The sequence below is a fragment of the Cygnus atratus genome, chromosome 2 (genome assembly GCF_013377495.2).
Source record: "Cygnus atratus isolate AKBS03 ecotype Queensland, Australia chromosome 2, CAtr_DNAZoo_HiC_assembly, whole genome shotgun sequence".
In the NCBI taxonomy this organism is placed as follows: domain Eukaryota; kingdom Metazoa; phylum Chordata; class Aves; order Anseriformes; family Anatidae; genus Cygnus; species Cygnus atratus.
In genome coordinates this window covers 23034928-23057871 of record NC_066363.1, presented here as the reverse complement: position 1 = coordinate 23057871, position 22944 = coordinate 23034928, and the positions used below count along the sequence as shown (strand labels likewise).

General features: G+C 39.2%; 1 protein-coding gene across 1 annotated transcript; it reads left to right on the top strand.

Moving 5' to 3' along the window:
* Positions 1 to 9141: 9141 nt before the first annotated feature.
* On the top strand, positions 9142 to 14074 carry STEAP4 (STEAP4 metalloreductase). Its single transcript, XM_035545424.1, has 4 exons — positions 9142 to 9597; positions 11469 to 11996; positions 12576 to 12740; positions 13760 to 14074. The coding sequence occupies exons 1-4, from the start codon at positions 9142 to 9144 to the stop codon at positions 14027 to 14029; spliced, it is 1419 nt and encodes a 472-aa protein (XP_035401317.1). The 3' UTR covers positions 14030 to 14074.
* The last annotated feature ends 8870 nt before the right edge of the window (positions 14075 to 22944 follow it).

Here is a 22944-nt window from a genome sequence, read left to right as displayed (position 1 = left end):
TGCAATGTCCTCTGTAGGAGGATTTATTGTCTCAAACAATTATTTTTTATCAGCTTTGTCAAAACTTGGAGCTCAGGACTTTCTGCTGCGAAGAACAGCAGATATTCATTTGCTTGAAAGAAAATTCATGAATAATTTTCTGTGATATGTTTGTTAGGAGCGATTCTGCTATTTTCTTTATGTCTTTAAGTACTGGATTAATCACAGGAGAGTAGTTTAGCCACATGTCTTTGAGTTTCAGGTGTTATCAAACAGCAGAACATGCAGTTTATAATTTAGGGCAGATTTGGTTCTACAACTGTCAGCTTATAAGAAGCAATATTTGTTATAGAGTGCATTCCCTCTCTGTGGGAGTAGTAAGATGAAATTTTAAGTAAATGAAATTGCCTCAGAGTAGTGTACATGTCTTTCCAAGGAGAGTTTTTAAATCACATTTCATTTGTTTTCCAAGTTACACCAGAATTACTGGATATTATGCATGTGTGAAATACTTCAGAAAGATACGTCCAAAGCTGTGATACTACTTATGCAAGAAAGAAGTATTAATCATTCTCTTTTTTTCTGCCATATTTAATAGGTCAGTCTATTTAATTTTAGTGTATTAGGGCACTTTTGATCATAGATGACTCAGGTCTCAGGCTTTTGAGACAAGGCAGGATTCTCATTTACCAGAAAAAGACAGATGGGAATTACTTCTACTTGTTAGTACATGCAATAAACAGCTGAGACAATAATGAGAATTAACTCCATTCCTGGGAGAAATTGTTTAACTGTGGAGAACTTGGCAACACTGGAAATAAAGGACCTAAAAATTACCGACCAAAAATTGTAATTCCAAAGAGAAAAAAGTGCTCATTTACTTATTTGGTTGAAGTTCACTGTGCCCATCTACAGGTACACAAGGATTTGAAGGAAACAGTGAAAAAGACTTGATACAAAAAATGGCCAATTCTGCTACCTTTGATACTCTTTGTTGTAGGCATTTTTCTTCATCACCACCAGCATGAATACATGCTCTTAACATGGTGTGAACATGCTGTGGTTAGTGCTAATGCAGCCTGCCGTTGTTTGAGAAGAAGGTACATTTATCAGTGCTAGGGAAGGATCAGGTGTACCTGGAGGCATCAGGGAAGCAAACCTGATTGAACCTGCTTAGTCTGCTCAAGGAGGTGTGCAGAGCAGGTCTGCAGGGCACAGGACAACTACAAAGGGTTTATTTTAACCGGTTCTGTCATAAATGCAATTAGCCGACTCAAGATCAGCTCATAGTTGCACATCAAGATTAAGATGTGTAATCACATCAAGTCTGATGGTGTGCTGGGTCTTCTCTCCATACTGCTGGTGCAAATGTGGTTTCAAAGTGTTTTGGGGGAGACAATCTCTGAATCTCTTGGTGAAATGAGTTTCAACACACTCAGCCTCACCTGTGTGGTTCAAAATATCTAAGTAAGTTCTTGAAACCATGTAGTGAACTCAATGTTTTCAAGTTCCTCATCATTAGGTAAATAGAGAGATTTGGCTGAAAAAGACCTTTAGCAAAGGCCTGAGGACTTAAATACATGGATGCTGTGTGAGAAATTCAACTGATCTTTGCGCTAATGAGACACATGGAAAAAAAAAAAAAAAGAAAAGAAAACAGAAACAGACAAATCCTCACTGTTAAAAGAACAGTGAAGTCAAGACAAGATGTAAGAAGTCAGGCCAGCAGCTTAAAACAAGTTCTACAGGAGGGCAATGTGTGAATCCAAGCTCTTTATCCCAGACGTCCTGGTTTCACAACTGGATAAGAAGAGTTAAACACCAAAGGTTAGGAAACCCAAAGGAAGAATTAACTTGTTTTTGCAGCAGAATACTGTTGGAGTTCAGCTGTTCAATAAAGAAGCTGTGAAAGCTTCTAATAAGCTCCAGAGTGTCTCCCAATAGTTATAGGGGAAAAAAAAGAAGAAAAAAAAAAAAAGGAGGAAAAAAAAGACTTTGAAGTCTGGAGAAACAAGCTTTTTCTAGAAAAGTGAACCTTGAAAACAGAATCATCACACTGATACTCTAGTACACGAGTCACTGGACTCGTTGATACTGTTATCATGACTCATGTATAACTGTATATGAATGCATACAGATGAATCTACCCCCAGCATATTATATAATTAGATAGATGTGTTACATCAAGACCTTTATTTGTCTCCAAAATTTTGTACTAGAACAACAGGCAAGCTGCTCCAGAGAGGCCATTCTCAAGACTGCTACTATAAATTATTTGTGTAGTGTAACAGAGTCCCCGCTGTTATTTACAAGGAAACAGCAGTCAAAATATTTAATTTACATATAAAGAAAAACTTTGATTCTTTGCTTTTTAAAGTTACACTCCCATAATATTTGTTTCATATATAATCTTCACGACCACCTTCAGGGCTGTTTTTTACAATGAGCTTAGAAAGAAAAGCAAACATAAAAAAATAAATAAATAAAAAAGATAAATGGATCAGTGTTGTACATCTTGAGACTAGATCTTCTGGTGGACAACACCATAACCTTCCTCCATCACAGCTGTGCTGGTCATTAACTTTCTTCTTACTCTACTTATTAACCTTTCTTTTGTACAGCTATGGATCAAACTCCTGGCAATACTTTGGCCATTTATCCCATAGTCTTTATATCCCACTTGATTATCTAAACTTTTGCCCTGAATCAAAAGATAAAAGAATATAGGCCTAGTAAAAGACTTTGGAAAATTATAGAGGGGAAAATAAAGAGGTTCTGTCACAGCTGAGAGCTACAATGGGCCACTAGACAAGATCAATTGCTCAAAAACAGACTCGTTCACCTAACAGAATAATAAGTAGATAATACTAATTCAGAAGGTGGGCAGGTGATGTTCCATGAGAAGCAGAATCTGAGAGGGAAAATGAGGTCTGAATGTTTGACACCTGCCTAAAGATACTGCATTAAAAGCAGACAAATGTTTGCAATGCAGAGGAAGGATTACAGGAAGACAGCCACATAGCTGAAGCTGTGAGCTCTTCAGAAACGTAAAACACACACACACAAAAAAAAAAAAAAATACAGAAATCAATATCTGTGTACAAACATAGAACTACTGATATGTTGATAAGATTTGAAAAAACACAGCACAAAATGAGAAGTAATTAGAAAGGTACTAGGTATTAGAACACTAAAATCAAAAGCTGTCAAAGGAAAATCAAGGAAAGGATTTATCCAACTGAGAACAAGCTATTAACTAATGACTCCAGGAAAGCCAACTCTGCAATGCCTCTTTTGCTCTACATCAGCAGTAAAGAGATGGGAATTCAAGAGATGAGGGGGAAAAAAAAAAAAAAAAAAAAAAAAAAAAGATTAGACCATGTTTAGGTGAGGTAAATGGTTTGCGATCAGTGAGGCTGATGGAATTCACCTTAAAATTGTTCCAGGAATAACTGAAGCATTTCCACAGCCATTAATAACTATCCTTAAGACCTGCAAGGAAGAGGTAAAGTTTTGAAAGACGGGAAAGGCACGAATAACTGCTGTCCTGAGAAGTAAGAAGAAAGAGGAGGTGCAGAATTATGGCCCGATCCATTTAAGTACAATTCTCAAACAAATAGAGAAAGCAAATAGAAGATAAGAAAGAAGTGGTTTTTAGGCACATGGATTAATCGAGAAGAAATCATTCCAAACCCACCCACCCACCTTTTATAACAGGATAACAGGTATTGTGAGTCACAAAGGCTATACAGCTTGATGTGATTGAAGCTTTTAGTATGGTAAATGTAAGAGAACATTTTCATAAGCATACTAGGGAAATGCAGCCTTGACTAAACTAATATAAGGTAAGGTTCTGCAGAACTAGCAAAAGCAACATTTTCAGTCTTTCAGTTAATCATCTTCAAAATGGAAGCCTACATTTGCTGCAGTTATACGGGGGGTCTCTCCTGGATAAAGTCCTGTTCTGGAATTTCATTAAATAGCACAGATGTGTGAATAGACAGTATGCTTATTAAAGCTGACAATCTGACAAAGTTGAAAAGGCCTGCAAGTACATGAGAGGATAGGCTTAAAAATCAAAATGATCCTGACAAATAGAAGCTACAGTCTGAAAAAAAATATGGTGCTGTCTAACAGGGCCAAGTGCACAATACAGCACTGAGTCAGGAAAAAAAATAATATATATATATATATATATATATACAAATTGAGGATAAGCAATTGGCTTGGGAGCAGCCCTGCATTACAGGGTTGGATGTTACAGGATGCATTACATTAGTATTTCAGTTGTGATCAGAAGTGCGCCGTTGAAGAAAATCATTAATTATCAAGCTTTGTTTTACACCACAGAGAGTTCCTGGAGTGTAGGAAATACGATTCCTTTCCACAAAAACTGAACCAGAAGATATGCTTTAGGTGCATCCCAATGTGCTGCAGCTGCTGATGGGTATTCAGGATGCAGTGATGGACCAAAGCTAGTCCAAGGTGGAAGTCTGTGACATATGGACAGAGCAAACATCAGGTGCTCAGCACCAGCTGTTTCACCACATCTTGCTTCCTCTTGCCACACCCTACACACTGAAGCACACATAGCCATCACCAGCTGACTGTGAATCAGCTATGTCTTGTGAATAAGACAAATGTGACAGTGGGACAATGTGTTGTCTGGGAGGCAAGCGAAGCAATCCTTTCCAACTGGTGAGATCCCAGCAAGAGCACTGCATTCAGTTTCAGCACCGTACTTTTAATTACCAGTCGGAGCAGTTTAGCCCAGGGAGATCAGAAGAAAGCCAGGAGAAAGATCACCACTCTCAGAAGCATGAGGTGCAGGGAAGGATCTGGGGTTGTTTTATCTCAAGAAGAACAGGGTGAAATGGTAACAGCTTTTGTGTCCAACAAAGGCTGCTGCAAAGAGGAGAGGGATAAATTGACACCTCTGTCGACTGTGGAGGAGGCAATATAGATTGCACATAGGAAAATCTGCCGAGTAGTACGGCCAGTGAGACAGCAAAAAGCAACAGAGACTGCCAGAGCCACAACATGGGAAGGTTTTACAAACAGGTTAGACAAGCATCTGTCAGACTTGGTTTAAACATAGTTTATGCTGCCTTAGGAAGGGAGATGGGCTAGATAATCTCTTGAAATCACTCCCAGAGATATTTGTTTTGCTTCTTTTCTAAATGTAAATAGTAAAATTTCTCTTTCCTGCTCCTTTCACCTTGTCACTCTACCTTTTGAATCATTCCACTGATCTCCTGTCTGCCATTTCATGCTACATCTGTCTGATCTTTCCATTCTCCATCCCAGTCTGCCTCAGTCCCATCTCTGCCTTTCCACTTTGGGCATTGTTTTTCATCTGTGGCAGTGAGTGCTTCTGATAGGAAATCCCTCTATTTTCTCACACACAAAGCAACATGCCTGTCTTCATTCAAATTCCTACATAAACAAAGTATTCATACACAATTGCTGAACTAAACATTGTAACTCCATTCAGTTCCTCTAGTGTTTTTGCAGCAAGTATTTAATGACAGCATTGCATGGTCAGCTTCTTTTGTTCTTTCAGTACCTCCTTCTGCCATTACTGACCAAGTGGCAATCAGCTCAGACATCACCACCATTTTCCTTAAAAATAGGATAATTCCCTGTATAGAAATACAGCAATGGAGAAGAGAAAGGGCACAGTTATCATTAAGTTTACTTGAATTATCTTTGAAATTACAAAAAGCACCACTAGCTGCCTAATGTTAGGAGAATGTACAAAAGCAAAAATATTATGTATGGATACAAAGCTCCGTGGCTTTTTCTGAGGTAATATATGGGTACATATATGAAACAACAGAGAATGATTGTTATTTGTTTCTTTGCTGGTATTTCTGTTTTCCCCTGGCACTTTGAGAGTGCCCAGCACATGGGCACAGAGCAGACCCTGCTGCCATCAGCTCCTTAATGAGACCCCAGGATCAGCCTTCAGGCTGAGCTCTCAGGCACCAGACTAACGTTGTGTCCATTATGATGTACTTTTTCACCACATCTTTCACACTGATGTAGGACAATAGCACACTTTTTTCTATAGCAAATGAATAACTTCTCTCATTGCAGCTATCACTGTCATGGACTCTGTGAGGCCATTTTCCTTGTTTTCAGCTTTACCTACCAAGTTGCCGTCAGAGGCTGCATTTTGTTCAAATACACACAGCAAAGCCAAAATTTATCTGCGCACTATGTACTCATAACCTACTGCCTAAATTAACCTTCAGAAGTCCACTGCAAAGCCCACAGCCCTTTCAGTTCAACAGCAGCCAGCTGGCACAAAGGCATGTTCAAGACAGTTAAAAAAAAAAAAAAATTCAATGGAGAAAATTGATTCAATTCTGATCCAGACAGCCTGGGATTTAAAAGCAATATTCCCTTGTCTTACATGTCATTTTCAGATGTAGCAGATGCACTATTCAATTAATATCTACTTTACAATATACTTTATTTGTTAAGCAAATCATTCTTGACCACTTATTTCTGGTATATAATGTGTACTATCATAACAGCTATAGGCATCCCTATAATAAGTAATTCTTAATAAGAAAAGAAGGAAACTCTGCTTACTTTATTCAAGTAAACTGTCTCTCTTGTTAAAAATAGTATTAAGCTAAATTAGGCCACCAGCATTAAAGGCAGCTTTAACTCTCTTCAGCTTTTTATAGATTAATATTCACTGCCTTGTACAAGTCCCTTCATATTGTAGATAGTGCTCCAAGAAAATGTATTTCTACCAAAAAAAGAAAAAAAAATTCTTTTCATCTCTCTATTTTTCCTGGTAAGATGAGTTCAGTGTTCACTAGCAAATGAGATGTTCATACTACCGTACAACAGAAACACTTATAACAATATATTTATTATTATAACAATATATTTATTATTATAACAATATATTTTTTTTCTGCTGATGAATATTCCAAATATATTACCCAATTATATCCATTTGAGTTTTGTTTATTTTTTTCAGTCTTTGGAGAGGGAAATGGTCTGCATATTTCATTTAGCAATAACTTAATGATTTCTTGAGAGCAAAGAAGCTTTTGGCTGGACGACCATGTTTTACAAAGTTTTATTTTTCATTTTAGGTAGGGGCCTACTTTATTAAAAGGAAATTTTGAGGTAGGAAAGTTGAGTCTCATTAGGTCCTCAGCTGGAATATTTATTAATATTACATATGCAACTCTTTTCTTCTTTTTTGAAACATAGATTACCCATAAAAAGCAATTGCACAGCTTTACTCCCATTAGAGCCTCATGGGACAATAATAAAGCCCTCAGAGAACTATTTTTAATTGTGTCAAAGGACCTTTCATTTGTATGCATGTGTCAGAGCATACATATGTGGAAGATGCATTCAGGTGGGTCCCTCTGAGGACCTATTTTCACACTGGGTGTGTTGCTTGATGAAGTATACAGAGTGCAGCCAGGTAGGTGGGATTGCAGCTTCAGGAGAGCTGGGGTTAGCGCCTTGCTGCACTGCAGGAGCCACAGAGGCCAGGAGCACACAGATTCTCCTGCCCGAACTGATGCCTGCCCCTACTGACCAGAGCAAAACTCCCTGGGCAGCTTTCTCAATCCCAGGGCTGGGCTGCTGCAGCTCAGTGCCAGAATGGTGCTGAGCAAGCACAGATGCCAGCTGGGGGCTAGCAAGCTACGTACAGAGCTAATTAAAGCCCAGATCTTCAGATATGATTCTCAGAATAAGCATTTCTCTCTCTTGCTACTGGAGCACATATCCTACTGCATGGGTCAAAAAGATGTGTGCTTCTCCCACCTACAGCCCTCAGTTGTAGGTCACGGCAGGGCAGGGGGAAGTTCACGTGTTTTTTGTTTTTTTCTTCACCAAACAAGTGCAAGTTTGGGATGAAACTATTTAAAATCATGCCGTGTTTTTGAAAAGCAAAAAATTCTCTGACTAGAAAACATATATATATATATATATATATATATAATATATATATATATATATAAAAGAAACCAGAGAGTATCTTCTCCATATTTTTAAATGGCAGTTTCGTTCTGACCAGTGGTTTGCAGCAGAATGTGAGCAAAGGGTTAATAAACAGCAGTAGTAAAGCAATCCTTTTGGGTCAAGCTAACCACTTCATGCAATTCCATTCTGCAAATTGGAAAATTATTCCCACTGCTTTAATTAAGACACTTACAGGAGATGCTGTGAAAGACTTGAATCAGGGCTCTGGCAAATGACATGGCTACTCTAAGGACTGAATTAGCAGCTGTATGGAGAGCAGGGTCTCTCAAGATCTCCTGTTGGAGACCTTCCTTAGGGCCTCAGATTTTCTGTCCTCGGGTCACCTTTTGAAAATCGAGGACAACGGCATGTGGATCTGCTGCAAGATCTTTGGATCAGCCCCTTTTGATTCTGCATTTGTATCATGGGTCTCCCTCTGTAAAGTACAAAGCGTATATACTGCTATGGCATGGATAATACATTAAAGACTTCGAAGCTTCCAGGTACTATGATAAAGGAGGATAGATAAAAACCTCAAAGAGAATTTTAGTATGAGTAATATATAAATATCAAAAATAAATGTTCAACATGAAATACTCCAATTCCACTGTCCAAATGCTTCACAGGACATTCTTCGGGAAATTGAAGAACAATAATAAAACAAACTGGCACTGACTAGTCATATTAAGGAAATATTGCAGACAACAGATTTTGTAGCTAGCTTGTAGATCATTTCTTCAAGTATTTTACAAAAAGACCTTCTAGGTTCCAATCTGGTTAGTACCACACTTCTCTGTAATGTTTTTCTATAGCATAAGTAAGCAGAAATTGTCTTGAGTGTGCAACCCTTGCTTGTAGTGCTCCTGTACCTTTTCCTCCTGCTTTCTTTTTGAGAGAGGAAAGCTGCAAAGGCTCAGCCGAATGTTAAAATCTGTAAGATGGATGGAAAGGAGGGTGCTGTATGAGATGGAGAGCTGAATATCCAGAACTTGTTTTTAAAAAACTGTACAGAAGTGTGTGCATCCAAATGAGTGTGCAGGAAGCATATTAATAAGCAAGAAACTCTCAGATATTTATTATGTGTAACCAGAACAAATGTTAACCTTTCATTTTCAAGAGATCGATGTTTTGCTTAGCTTGTTCCTTTTTTTTTAATAGATGAATAAAAATTCTTCCAACATAATGGCTTTGGCTCCTAACACATCTAACAAAAGAGAGACAGTGTGCATATTTGGAACTGGAGATTTTGGAAGAGCTCTGGGGCAGAAAATGATTCAGTCTGGCTACCCCGTTGTGTTTGGAAGCCGAAGCCTGCAGACATCCAGCCTGATTCCCAAAGAAGCAGAGGTGCTGAGCCACGCCGAGGCAGCACAGAAAGCTGCCATCATCATTATAGCGATCCAGAGGCAATACTACGACTTCCTTACACCATTAGCAGAAATACTCCGTGGAAAAGTGCTGGTGGACGTAAGCAACAACTTGAAAATAAACCAGTATCCTGAATCCAATGCAGAGTACCTCGCTCAGCTGGTACCTGGCGCTAAGGTTGTAAAAGCCTTTAACACCGTGTCTGCCTGGGCTTTGCAGTCAGGCACACTGGATGCAAGCCGGCAGGTAAGACTGAACCACAGGAGCTTCCTGTTTCGTAGAGGTATGATATATCATATAGGCTTTTAACAGTTAGACAAAACACACACATGGGACATATGAATCAGACAAGGCTGGGATGGAATTTTCACTGTAATTGCCCATCTCAAATTAAATGTGTGCTGAAATTTACTTTGGGACGCTAATATGACATGACAAGGAATATTGATAGCTCGCCTCAGAAAGCAGGAAGGTGTTAGGAGACATTACAGGAGCAAGGAAAGAAAGAAAGCAGAGCCACAAAGACAGAGAGACAGCAAATCAGGAGGAAATGAGGGCTGCATCGGTTGTTCACCTAGAATGTGAAGTTAAACAGAAAGGAGATAGAAGGAACATACCAATGCAAGAATAAAATGAAGGGAGAAAAAAAAAAAAAAAAAGGATGTGAGGGATATGACAGGGCAATAGAATGATTATGAGCAATGGGAGAAATAAGCTGGAAGGTGAAGAAATTAATAAAGTTTTCTAAGTCAGAATCCATCACCATGGAAGTCTCACACAACAATAGCACATACGAACCATGTGAACTCTTTCCTTAATCACAGGCAAGCTGATCATAGGAAGCAACATAGCATCCTCCCTCAAACAAATCATTTATTATTGCCCTGTTTTCTGCCACTCCGAGGGACATTACCTTTGCATGATGCATGGCCAACTACTCAAAGCATTGCTAGCTTTCTTTTCTGCTGACAGAAATGGTTTTGTCTAAACTAAATACTAAGGACAGTCAAATCTATACTGTAAAAGCCTTCATCACAGTAAGAAAAATGAGAGCAGAAATTACCCCCTTTTTCTCAGTTTCAAAAAAAGTTTTCTTGTGAGATCCCACCCATAGTGCTGCATTCAGCTCTGGGGTCCCCAGCACAAGAAGGACAAGGACCTCTTAAGACGAGTCCAGAGGAGGGCCACAAAGATGATCAGAGGCCTGGAAAAGAGAAGGCTCCAGGGAGACCTTATAGCGGCCCTCCAGTACCTAAAGAGGGCCTACAGGAAAGCTGGGGAGGGACTCTGTCAAGGGGTGTAGTGATAGGATGAGAAGTAATGGCTTTAAAGTAAAAAAAAAAAAAAAAAAAAAAAAAAAAGTAAATTTAGATTAGATAGAAGGAGGAAATTATTCGCTCAGGGCAGTGAGGCGCTGGCACAAGGCTGCCCAGAGAAGCTGTGGATGCCCCATCCCTGGAGGTGTCCAAGGCCAGGCTGGATGGGGCTTTGAGCAACCTGGTCTGGTGGGAGGTGTCCCTGCCCATGGCAGGGCGTTGGAACTGGGTGATCTCTAAGGTCCCTTCCAACCCAAATCATTCTGTGATTCTATGATTCTGAGTATTATTTTGCACACTTATAGAACAGTTTCTTCCCTCTTTTAATAGACACGAGAAGAAATACTATTTACTTTCATGGCAGAGCAACTATATTTGAAAGATCCCTGTCCCCAGTTCCCTGGAGTCCTTATGGACCATTGTAGTGGCAGTGTTGCTCCTACTTATTATTACAAAATCTTGTGCTTACAAACTGCATGCAGGGTCTTCAGAAGAGTGGTGAAATTCAAGTGCTCTAGGCAAAGATTTGTACTGTATGATACTCTGTTCTTTCCACATGCAGAATTTTGCCGCTTGAAATGATGTCCTTCCCCAAAGAAAAGATTCATGTTCTTAGTTCTTGGGCCTCTTGGTCAAGAAATTACCTATAGGATGTTTTTTACTTACATGAAGTAAGACTAGCATTGAAGCCAGCGAGTAGCCTAGGAAGCTTGTGCTCACTGTCCATATCCAAGCAGGACAGCAGTAGAAAATATTACAAAATTCTGTCAAAATAAAACTTCTGTTTGTTTTTGGCTGCAGGTGTTTGTCTGTGGAGATGACATGGAAGCTAAACAAATGGTGATGGATATTGTTCGTGCACTGGGTCTCACACCATTAGATCAGGGATCCCTCTTGGCTGCTCAGGAAATTGAAAATTATCCTCTGCAACTGTTTCCAATGTGGAAGTTTCCCATCTTTTTGTCCCTTGGCCTAACTGCATTTTTCTTCTTCTACTGTTTGATTCGTGATGTAATTTACTCTTATGTTTATGAAAACAAAGATTTTTCATTTTTTATTGCAATTTCCATTCCAAATCGGATCTGCCCTGTGGTGGCACTCATCCTTCTTGGCTTAGTTTATCTTCCTGGTGTACTTGCTGCAATCATCCAGTTATACAGAGGTACCAAATACAAGCGTTTCCCAGACTGGCTGGACAAATGGATGCTGTGTAGGAAACAACTTGGACTAGTAGCCTTGGCATTTGCTTTTCTGCACGTTTTTTACACTCTCATCATCCCAATTCGCTACTATGTAAGATGGAGAACTGAGGATAGAATTATCTCCAAGGTAAGTTTTGTTCCTTGTTATGTCTTCCCTTCCTCCAGCTCTTTTACAAGTACTACCCGGTATGTTGAGCTTCACAAGTTCATGTGGACAGTCTAATATTCTTTACATTAGGGTTATTTTCCTCATTTCTATGTTCCTTTTAACCACTAATAAATCCAAAGGTTGTTGATATTATGTTGAGTTAATGGAATTTCTGGCCTCAGTCTGGCCTAAGTAGTTTAAATACTCATAAAATAAACAGGAAAAAATGAACATTAAGAGTAATTTAAAGAAACGTATTTCCTTATTTCTCCATATAACTTTAAGAATGGCACATATTTTGACTTTCTGACTTTATTTAACAACAAATGATCACAAACCTGTTCTCAACAGTAGATCTATAGCAGATAAGACAAGTACCACGATTATAGACATAATGCCTCTTTTGCTTTTTGAGTAGCCATTCAAAGTAAATCTCCAATCATTTTCAGATAGTTAATGTATCACATTTGTCACCTAGTTAACTTAAAGCACATATTTTTCTGTATATTGATCCTAAAAACACTACCACTAATGTATATATGGTCTTCTTTCCTTCAGGCACTGAACAATAAAACAGATCCATTTAACAACACTAATGGCTGGCTTAGCGACTCCTATTTGGCTTTGGGGATTTTAGGATTCTTTTTCTTTGTTCTTCTGGGAATAACCTCCTTGCCTTCCGTCAGCAACAGTGTCAACTGGCGAGAATTTCGATTTGTACAGGTAAGAGAAAGACTTTCTCTAAAAATACTACTTTCCTCTCAGATGGAAAATTCCCTGTTTCCTTATAAACTATGACTAGAGAGAGGTTTACTAGAGACTTAGGAGTTTCCTCCACTCGTATCTCCAAATGTGATGTGTGTATTATTCACCATCGCATGATAAAAAAAATAAAAAAAAATCTACATTGCTATACAGCTCACCAATGAAAGAAAACACAGCTTCTCTGGTGGCTGCTTATGGAACAGACAGGATTATTACACTAACAATAGAAAAGCGGGAAGACCTGAGCTCCTAAATTACAAATGGAAAGCTGGCATTGTGGAATTATCAACTGCTAAATTATACCGAATCATAAAATATCTTAGCCATTTATTGGTCTAATTTTGTTAGTTCACAAGATAACTCAGTTAACATGAATCTGAAAAATGACTTTATCACTCCAACTCTCTCAATGGCAAGCATCTGAAGAGAATCTGCAGTTTCTGCAGGCTTTAAAATTTGCTGCCCTTGGTAACACCACCATCTTGGCTCCTCATCAGGAGGAAAGTTGGTGCAGGCTGCAGTGCCTCTGCAGGAGCCGGGCTGGCAGGGGAAGGTAGAAAATGGAAATTACAATCAGTGAATGTTTTATTCAGGCCAAAAACTTGCACAGTATAGTTCTGGGTGGATTAGCACTAGAGCATATAAAAGGCTTGGATCTCTCAACTGAATTTCAGCCTTTTCTCTGCATTTTAACAAATATGACAACCACTAGGCAGTGTGTGTGAACTAGCAAAAATTATCAGGGTTGTTAATGGGAAAAAAAAATGTTCCACTTAGATCCATTTGAACGATTCTTTATTAAAACACAATTAAGAGCCTTTATAATATACAAAGCAGTTTAATTTCAGTAGTCGTCGATGAATACCAAACTTGGCATATTCCATGTAGCTTGCTGTGTACAGTAAATTGTATTTGTTCTGGTTTAATTTACTATTTTAACCTTTACTTCTTTCTTTCTTTTCTTTGTTCTCTCCTAGTCCAAACTGGGATATCTGACGTTGATTTTATGCACTGCACACACACTGGTATATAGTGGAAAACGGTTCCTGAGTCCATCATCATACAGATGGTATCTTCCGAACGTCTATATGCTCTCCCTCATTGTTCCGTGCATTGTACTGGTTCTCAAATTTGTGCTTATATTTCCTTGTCTAGACAAACAGCTCACACAAATTCGGCAGGGCTGGGAGAGGAATCCCCGATACTCAGAACAGTCAAACTACATTATCAACAAGTCTGCGGTATAATTAGCCTAAGCTGTATTGTTTAGAAGAAACAAACAAACAAAAGATTATGAAGGCATATCAAAATGAAGTCCTGATTCTCCTTTATCTGGAGAGTGAGAGAAAAAATGAAAGGCTTAGGCAGGCCCTAAGTAAAATAAACTCACCCTAGTGGCAAGTTTAAAATCCAAATCAAACGAGGTCATTGAGGTCCTGCACTCCAGGCGTTCTTTCACGCAGGCCTAGGCCCTCTCGTTTGCTCAATGTATTCCCCTTTTCCTATTCACCTTCCATTCTTAATGAGTATGAGAGAAGTAATGGTGCTTAGTGTCCCTCTGTCACTCCAAATCTCCTCCGGGACTGGCCAGAACCAGAGCAACCTCTTGTGTCAGCTGGTGTCTGCTCCTCTTCACTGTTCTGCCCCTGGGGCTCAGGTCTCCGTGCTCCTACACACACACAGGCACGCATACCTATACACACGAGCACCCACCCTGCTTCCACCTCCAGAAGCCACCAGCCCGTAGAATGGACACAGGACGGATGCTGGATGAGGAAGGGCTGTCATCTTCCCAATGTTAGTTTATCCTCCATTAATATCTGATCTGAAAGAGACCTATATTCATGCCTTAGAGATAGTTGAGTAAGATTTGCTTGGTTTGTGTACAGGAACTCTAGTGTTCATAGTGTATCTGCCAAGGATTACTGAATCCTTGCTGTACTGCAGAAACTCACATGGGAAGGGGATGGAGGAGAGACCAAAATGTCAGGAAGATGTGAGATGTTCTCACAAGCCTAAGCTTCTCTACAAGTACGGTGATTTTTTGTGTAAGCAGTGAGTTGTAAGGAAAGGAACTGAAGGAAAATCCTATTTTATCAGGGGTTTTATATTACATGTCATGATTGTATCTCATGATGATAAGGTTGTTGATTTTTCTAAAAACAAATTTTGGATGCAATATTATAGATATTTGATGAAAATACATACATTTTAACCATAATAAAGGAAATTATTTACAGTTCTGTATTCTGTTTTTATTTCTGGAACCTCTTTTGCTATGATTCATCTGCTGGTATGTTTAGTTGCACAGTGGTGTTGGAAGGCAGGAAATTTCAGACAGCTGCCAGGGCTCACCTTCCACCATCTTTGCTTGCTCCTTGGATGTTCACATAAATAGATATTTGCTTAGGCATCAAAGTGGACTGAGGATATTGTGGAAAAACGGGATACAGCTGGGATGGTGACCTCACTGTTAAACTGGAAACTGAAAATCCGACAGCCTTCTTCACATTGGAGAGTAAAGAAAAGCTTGTTTCTATAGGGCAATACTTGCTTGCTATCTTTTCTCTCTGTGTTGTTCTCATCCCAGTCCATTGAGAGGATAAATACAAATATGAAGGTATGAGCATGCTAAGTAGTATACTAGCTAGCATGACAGCATAGCTAACTATACTTTCAAACAAGCCTTATCAATAAAATTATATATATATATATATTTACATATATATATTATACATGAATGATACTTCTCAAACAAATTCTCAACAATGGAACTTTTTTTAGTTCTGGACCTACACCCTTATTCAGCTCATCCTCTGGCCCAAAAAGAACATGTCCTTAGTCCCTGAAACAATGGTGAAGGAGTCTCTTGTATCAGCAGCTGATGGAGCCAGGTTTCTTGTAAATAATTCTGGCACCAAGTGCTCTTACTAAGCATCACTTGTGCATGCTTTATACTCTACATGACATAAGATGATATATGCATATTGACGTGTGTCTGTATCATTACAGAAGTTTTCCTAGACCTGTCAAATGATGGAGAAGTACTCCATTTCAAGCTTCCTTCAAAGATTTTCTATGTTAATCTTAGGGAACTGTTTACTGCAGAAGGGATCATGTATGCATTCTAAGGGCCTGAAGAGGTTGTGGGAATACCTGTAACACCTCTTTACAGCTCCCTGAAAATGAGGAGACAGAAGCAGAGAGAGCAATTTTAAAAGACAGAAAAAGAAAAAGAGAGTGCATGTGTGTGTGTAGGTAGAAGAGAAAGGGAAGAAGAAAATTCGTAGCCTGAATGAATATGTAGACTTGTCATTGTGGAGCCATATTCTGCTCTGTGTTACAGAATTACTCCAGATTTGTGTTATGAAGAACAGAAACAGTTCCAAGATACACAGTTTGCTTTTGTGATTACTTGTTAGAGGATTTACAATCAGGGTTTCTGCCTATGCAGATGCAGATCTAAAAAATGCCCTTTTCTCTCTCTCACAGCTGAACCTGTGGGCTGGAGTTTAAATTGCAACAGCCATGGTGAATAACACCCATCTGAAAGCCATGGTCTATGACATACAAACACTGCGAAGGCTCTGCCTCCTTTCCTATCAGAGAGTACGGTCCTTTGTATTTCTGAGTGCCCTGTGTTAAGAGAAGAGCCCAAGTCAGGCCTGCTTTACCCTCACTGGCATTCAGGGCAAAGTAACCGTGGCCTGACTGAACACCACCTGCATGTTCACTCACTGCTAAGTCAGTCTCAGATGGGCACAGAGCTGCAGCTCACGCAGGAAATACAAAAGGACTTCTTCAAGGACTGATAGCAGGCTGATTTGTGAAGCTAAAACCTAGACCCAGGTTTACAGAAAACGCCAAGCCGTGAGGTACAATTTGCAATTTGCTGTTTACTCCAAGAATAAAATGCCAATATCTGCTGTGTACAAACCAAGCAGACAATGCTATTTGTTTGCCTGGATGCATGAGGCAGCTCTCAGGAGCCCATCCAAAGCCCTCTCATTTGAAGGCAGCAGTGGGCTTTTTGTTGACTTCGGTAGATAATAATAGGTCAGATCTCCAGCAGCACTTGTTTTTCCAGTCTAAGTGAGGGATTTCGTGTCCTCTTATTCTTAGGCATCTGGAGAGTATTTACTTCATAAATTTACATACTTATTCCTTGAACGTTGTAGAGAAACATCTCTTTAGCACTTTTTACATAATAGTTAAACTAAAATAATTCAATGGCAGTATTTTGAAAACAATAGCAAATGTTAAGAAAAGTGTTAGCATCCTGCGTACATTTTTTTGGCTGAGCTCTCCGTATATTATTTGTTTATTTTTACTGACAAAGCCTGGTTAGAAAGGACATTAGAAGGCTGTGGAATAAAATTTAGAAAGGGTGTTTTCTATATGGTTCCCAGAAGAAAAGAAGAGCCTTTAAGTGCATATGGACATAAGAATTCCTGCACGAATAAATCATTGACTCTCAACTCTACTTCTAAATGACAGTCAACATTTAGAAAATATAAACTGCAGCTTTTTAAACAAATAGCCACATGGATATTGTTGTGCTAGCTGAACTTGGATTTCATCATGCAAGATTTGTTTTGATGCATAGTGTTTAGGTATAATGTGACTTTTAGACATCCACATACAGCATAATGTCACCAATGTAACTTCAACTTTTTGTTTCAATATCCATTTCAACCCCCAAAATGCACTTATTAGCGAAAAGAAAGTATTTTAATTAATTACATTTACTTAAGTCTAAAGACAGTAATGGGATGTCAGACACACACTGGCCCCAGGGGGATGCAGCTGACACCACTGATATTGCTGATCTTGAACCACAGGGACCCGAGCAATTCTCTTTAGTTCCACCACACTGCATCATGAGACCTGAGGTCTGCAATTTTTATTTGCTCTGCATTCTTCTGCCAGCCTTAGCTGCCTTATCTAAGTTACTCTCACTCCAAGATTTGACTGTGATCCAGTCCAGAAAGCCCCTTTTTTTCATGCATGTCAGGTTTGGGGGGGTTTTGTTACCTGCTAACAGACAGAAGATTTTAGAAGAGCCTCTCTTGTCTCAAACACTGGTGAGCCTTTTTGATCCACTACTCCAAATAATGAACTGGTGAATGGTATGAATGCTGACAGGAACTACGTAACCTATGCTCTGCTGCTCTTCCATACTATGATTAACATATTTAATAAATCTTTGGTGTTTTCTATTTAGTAATAGCCTAAATATGGCATCTCTTCCACAGACTGTGAAAGATTTTCTTTCCTACAGAGTAAGCTTTTCTTTCTATAGAGACTCTTCCTTTCCTCTGCATTATGCATGCTTCTGTTGCAGATCTCCAATTGCATCTCCCTGATGTTAACCTGAATGCTTGGCTCCCTGGAGGAAGCTGGCATTTCTCAAGATTTTTTAGATAGCATTGTGATAAGAAAAATAGCGTGTCTCTTATTGTTGCATATTGCCTTAATTTGATGTTCCTGAATCTGGGAATCCAGAATTGACATAAATATTAGCTCTGACACGACTAGATCCTAGACATATTGATTTCTTATAAGGAACATCAGTGTTAGAAAAACATACACTATAGAGCCTTGAGAGAACTTTCACAGAGCTTAGAGAATTGAATGAAACCTAGCTAATTTCTCCAAACACTGCAAAACAGAAGTGGTATTTTTTGTCCATATATCTTCACACACATCCTCTGTTTTGGTTTCCACATTCACTTTGGCGCATAATTTGGGATTCATTCAAATGCAGCCCCTTCGCTGTGCTTGCTTCTCTTCACAGTTGCTCAGATTTCATCTAAGAAAAGCTTCACACAAGTGGCTGAATAATGTTAGACCAAAACAGGATGTCCCAAAACAAGTATGTTTGGGACAAATGATCTATGACCAAGTGCAGCCATAGAGGAAAGGAAGTATTTTCAAAGAATCATTCTGGAGAAAAGTATATGGAAAGAAAGTAAAGAAATGATTAGAATAGGGAGGGAGGGAGGAGAAGACAGAGCAGTGTCCCGCTCCCCATTTGGCTGGCAATGAACCAGAGCTGCAGGAGCCCCAGGACAGGACAGACCCAGCACCCCTATCCGTCAGAGCTGGCTGAGGCTATCAGGGAGGATGGGTGCAGAAGTAATTAGAGGGAATTATGTTAAATGCATATAGGATTACAGTTTGTTTGTTTTGCCTGTAGCTTTTGTTTTCCAATCCCATAAGCAGAGACTGGAAACCAAATCCCATCCTTAATTGGATTGGTCTAAAGGTCAAACGTTAAGTCCCACTGCAGAAACTTTGGTCTTGTTTTACTATCAAGCCTTCTTAGCTTTGTCGAGATGAATAAATACAATAATTGAAGGTACCCAATTGTGCCAGGGCCTTGCAGATACCTTCCGTCCAGCCACAAAAATCTGAGAGAGATCAAGGGACTTATGCAGGTCTACCCTGACTATTGGGACAGTACCAGACACCTAAGGATCACTGAATACCCCACTGAATGCCTTCTAGCATCTCTTCTTCAAACAACCAGACAAACACCATGTTTCCTGGCAAACTCAAGACTTCCCTGTCTTTTACAAAGTAGCAGATTGTTAAATTCACACCCTACTGTCATCACAGACGTATCCCAAGTTTCTTTAATGATCCCTGTGTCAGTGACAAACACAAAATCACATGGGAAATCAGAGGCTAGGAGAGGAATTGGACACAGGTTTCCTAAAGCAGAGGGTAGTTCTCTAATTACGAGGAGCTTTGCAGATTAGAGAGCCAGAAGGTAAACTTGTGATCAGCTATTCTCTCTTCCTGCAGAACATGGGCTATAAACACTGCCTGAATTAATTCCTCTCTGAATTATCAGGAGTTCTCATATTTTTCAGTTCACAGACCCCTACAAATTTTCCAACAGTAAAGCAGATTACTGTAAAGTTTAAGCTTCCCGACAACAGGCAGTTTTATCCTAGTTTCCATTTGTTATTGCTGGCAGGTAATCCATTAAAACCGGCTGAAAACTCCCAAACTAAAGGTATTCTGAGCAATTGCTGAACTTGATTTAAACATCAGAAAACTCACCACAACTTTTGGCAAATAATTTTGACAGCCGCTTACCCTCACATCTATATATATTACGTGTTTACAGACATAGACTGGTTTTGGTTTTAGTGGTAGAATTCAGGCATCACAATTTATAATTTTCATGCCTTACCTGAAGTGTCCAGAATAGTGGTTATGTATAGAACATATATTTTACCCCTCAGGAAGAAGAAACTCAGGTTTTGTGATTTTATATCACTCAGGTTTTGTGAAAAGTGTGATTTTATATATAATTATGGAGAAATATAAATCGTATCTGGTCCTACTGCACACGTAGAAATACAACCATATACTAAAGTATCTTGATAAGGACAATGAAAGTTTCAAGGTATTCCCAACCACTAATTTTTAATGTTAAAAATAAAAAATTAAAATTAAAAAACTAAAAACATTAACAGTCACTGTAGATACTCTAAGCTTTAACACAGTTTCACAAAAAAAAAAAAAAAAGTAATAAAAAATGATTGATAACATTGTGAAAACAGTTAGCAGATTACCTGCAGGACTGCAGTTTTTGTCACCTGTGCTGGTAAATTCAGATGGAGAACTCCATCAGATACGGTGGTTTCTAGGGAGCTTCTCAGGAATTAGTTGCAGGTCCACCTTTTTTTTTTTTACAGCACGTCACATAAAACACAAAATCATTGCTGAGGAAATCCTTATGAGCGATGAGGACGGATACACACAGAAGAGAGTTGATGAACCATGGGTTTTAGGCCCGGTGCCATCAAACCCAGTCCTACGGAAGGTCATTGCGCAGGAACAATGAAGGCATGCCAGTGCTTCAGACACAAGGAGATGTACCCTGGAAAGCACTGCCTGAAAACAATTCCCAGACGGGCTGTTAGGAAGGGCTATGAACCATGCTCAAATGGTTCACGGGGGACTCGCAGTACAGGAGAACAGGGGTAACATCTAACAAGGTCTTGTGATTTTCAGAGGTGCAGAGAAGGGAAGTTACCCAATACCTGCGGACGGCACCAGCCATGGATTGCTTCACATGGTGAAAAGGACACTGAGGACTCTGGAGAAGACTCCATTACACCAAAACGAGAGTAAGAATACAGAAACATTCTTTACATGTATGGACTACAGAAATTGAATTCATTCAGCTAAAAAAATGTTAAGGGTGAATGCAATCCAACACACCCAGGTCATTATTGTAACACTGAAATTTCATAATCCAATATCTGGAGAAGTGGGAAAAAGCAGCTTGTCTCTTACGAAACTCCCACAAAAGCTACTAACCATACAAACATACACGACTCTGGGATTGTTTAAAAGAGCAGCAAGGGTGAGAGACGCATACAGGGAGTATCACATAAGCTTCAGATAAAACCACAAGCATACTTAGGCAGCCTTGACTTGGTTTAAAGCTGCAACTCAATTTAAAGCACTCTACCCAGAGGCTGAGAGTAAAGAAACTTGTTTAATTCCTCTCAGGTGTAGGTGTTTGACATTTGATGCTGTTGCACTTATTTTCAAGGAACACACATAAGGAAATATGGCTCCATTACAACTTTCCAAACAAAGGACCATGAAGACTAAGAAGTTTTAAATGCTCAGATTAGGAAAAGTAATAGGACCATTAGAGAGACAAAGCATCAGTATCAAATATCATTATCCCAGCATGAGAAAGATACAACAAAAATGCTTGGAGTTAAAGCTCTAGGAATTTAGATTAAAAACTTTCTGGTTGTGCCTTGAAGATAAAAATAGTGAGGATCATTATTTTAATGTTATCAGGTGAGTGTTCTTTAGCATGGGTGAATTCACTGTCTCTTGCAACCATTTGATCAAAAGTGGATCCTTTAGTCAAGCCCAAGTTGCTGAATTTGGAACAGGGGCTCCACCATCAGATGAAATGTGATTGCCTGTGCAATGCAAAAGGTTACAATGCATCACTTAATGTTTGTTTCTTTTTTACAACGTCAGAATGAGCATGTAAGCACTGCCACTTGCACACCTTTTGCTTATTCTTCTGAGAGGTCCTGAAAACAGATAAATGAAAAACTGATCATGTTGTTTCATCATCTCCTTCTTTCCCCACACAGTTACGAGAAAAATAAAATGAAATAAAAATGGAACAGTCTCTTAAGTAGGTCACTCTGGCAAAAGTGCAGAGTATGTGTAAATAGAGTCAGGGATTTTCCCATTAGATATTTGGGAAAAAGTTTCAGTGATCAGTCCAAACACCGTTTCTGTCAGAAATGTGCCAGGAAAAACAGTAAAAGTAAATTCAGTATAAAAAACAGTAGAAACAACTCCTGAAGCAGAGAAGTTTATCTTCTAATAAATACATCATGAGAAAATAAACTAATTGAATTCAATCTCTGACCTATGGCAGAAGAAGAAAGCTAAAGGGATCACAGTGCAAGAGCTGGGTGTCACGCTAATGCACTGTGAATGTGCCTTAAATCCCAAACCTGGAAGTAATAAATGCTTAAATGAGATTACTTCTGCTGAATATTCATGCTGTAATTAGTTAAGCTATGGAAGTTCTACACAAAGATTTGACAAATTAAATAAGTAGACAGAGCCGGGGTGGGGGGTGGGGGAATCTTGATATCTCTGTTTACAAGGACCTAAAGAGGTAAGAAATTTTCAAAGCAAGACAAAATCAGAGGCATCAAACAACTGTTGACAACCTGAGCTCTCATTTCTGCATCAGGAGAAAATTAACTCCCTCTCTTTCAGTACAAAGTGCTCATGCTTAATTTGATTCTACATCGAGGACAATTTTTAAAATTTAAAGTTAAACAGCTGTAACCCACTCTCCCAAGCAGGTTTTCAGTAGAGAGCTTCACAAGACTGGTCACTGCTTCAGTCTTCACATCATCGCAAGTTCCTGTGCAAAACAGGACTGTTTGGGGTATCTCACAGTGCCCACTGCCAGGGAAAAATTGGAACCTCTTAAATCCAAGATAGAGTCACCAGCTCTCAGGTAACCATCCCATATGTCAGAACTGCTGTGGAGTTGGCTTTGCCCTGAACATTTGTGTGGTTTTATTTGATCGTGGCTCTTAGGTTTTTACTCACTCTTTTATTTTTCCATCAGCCTCCACTCTAG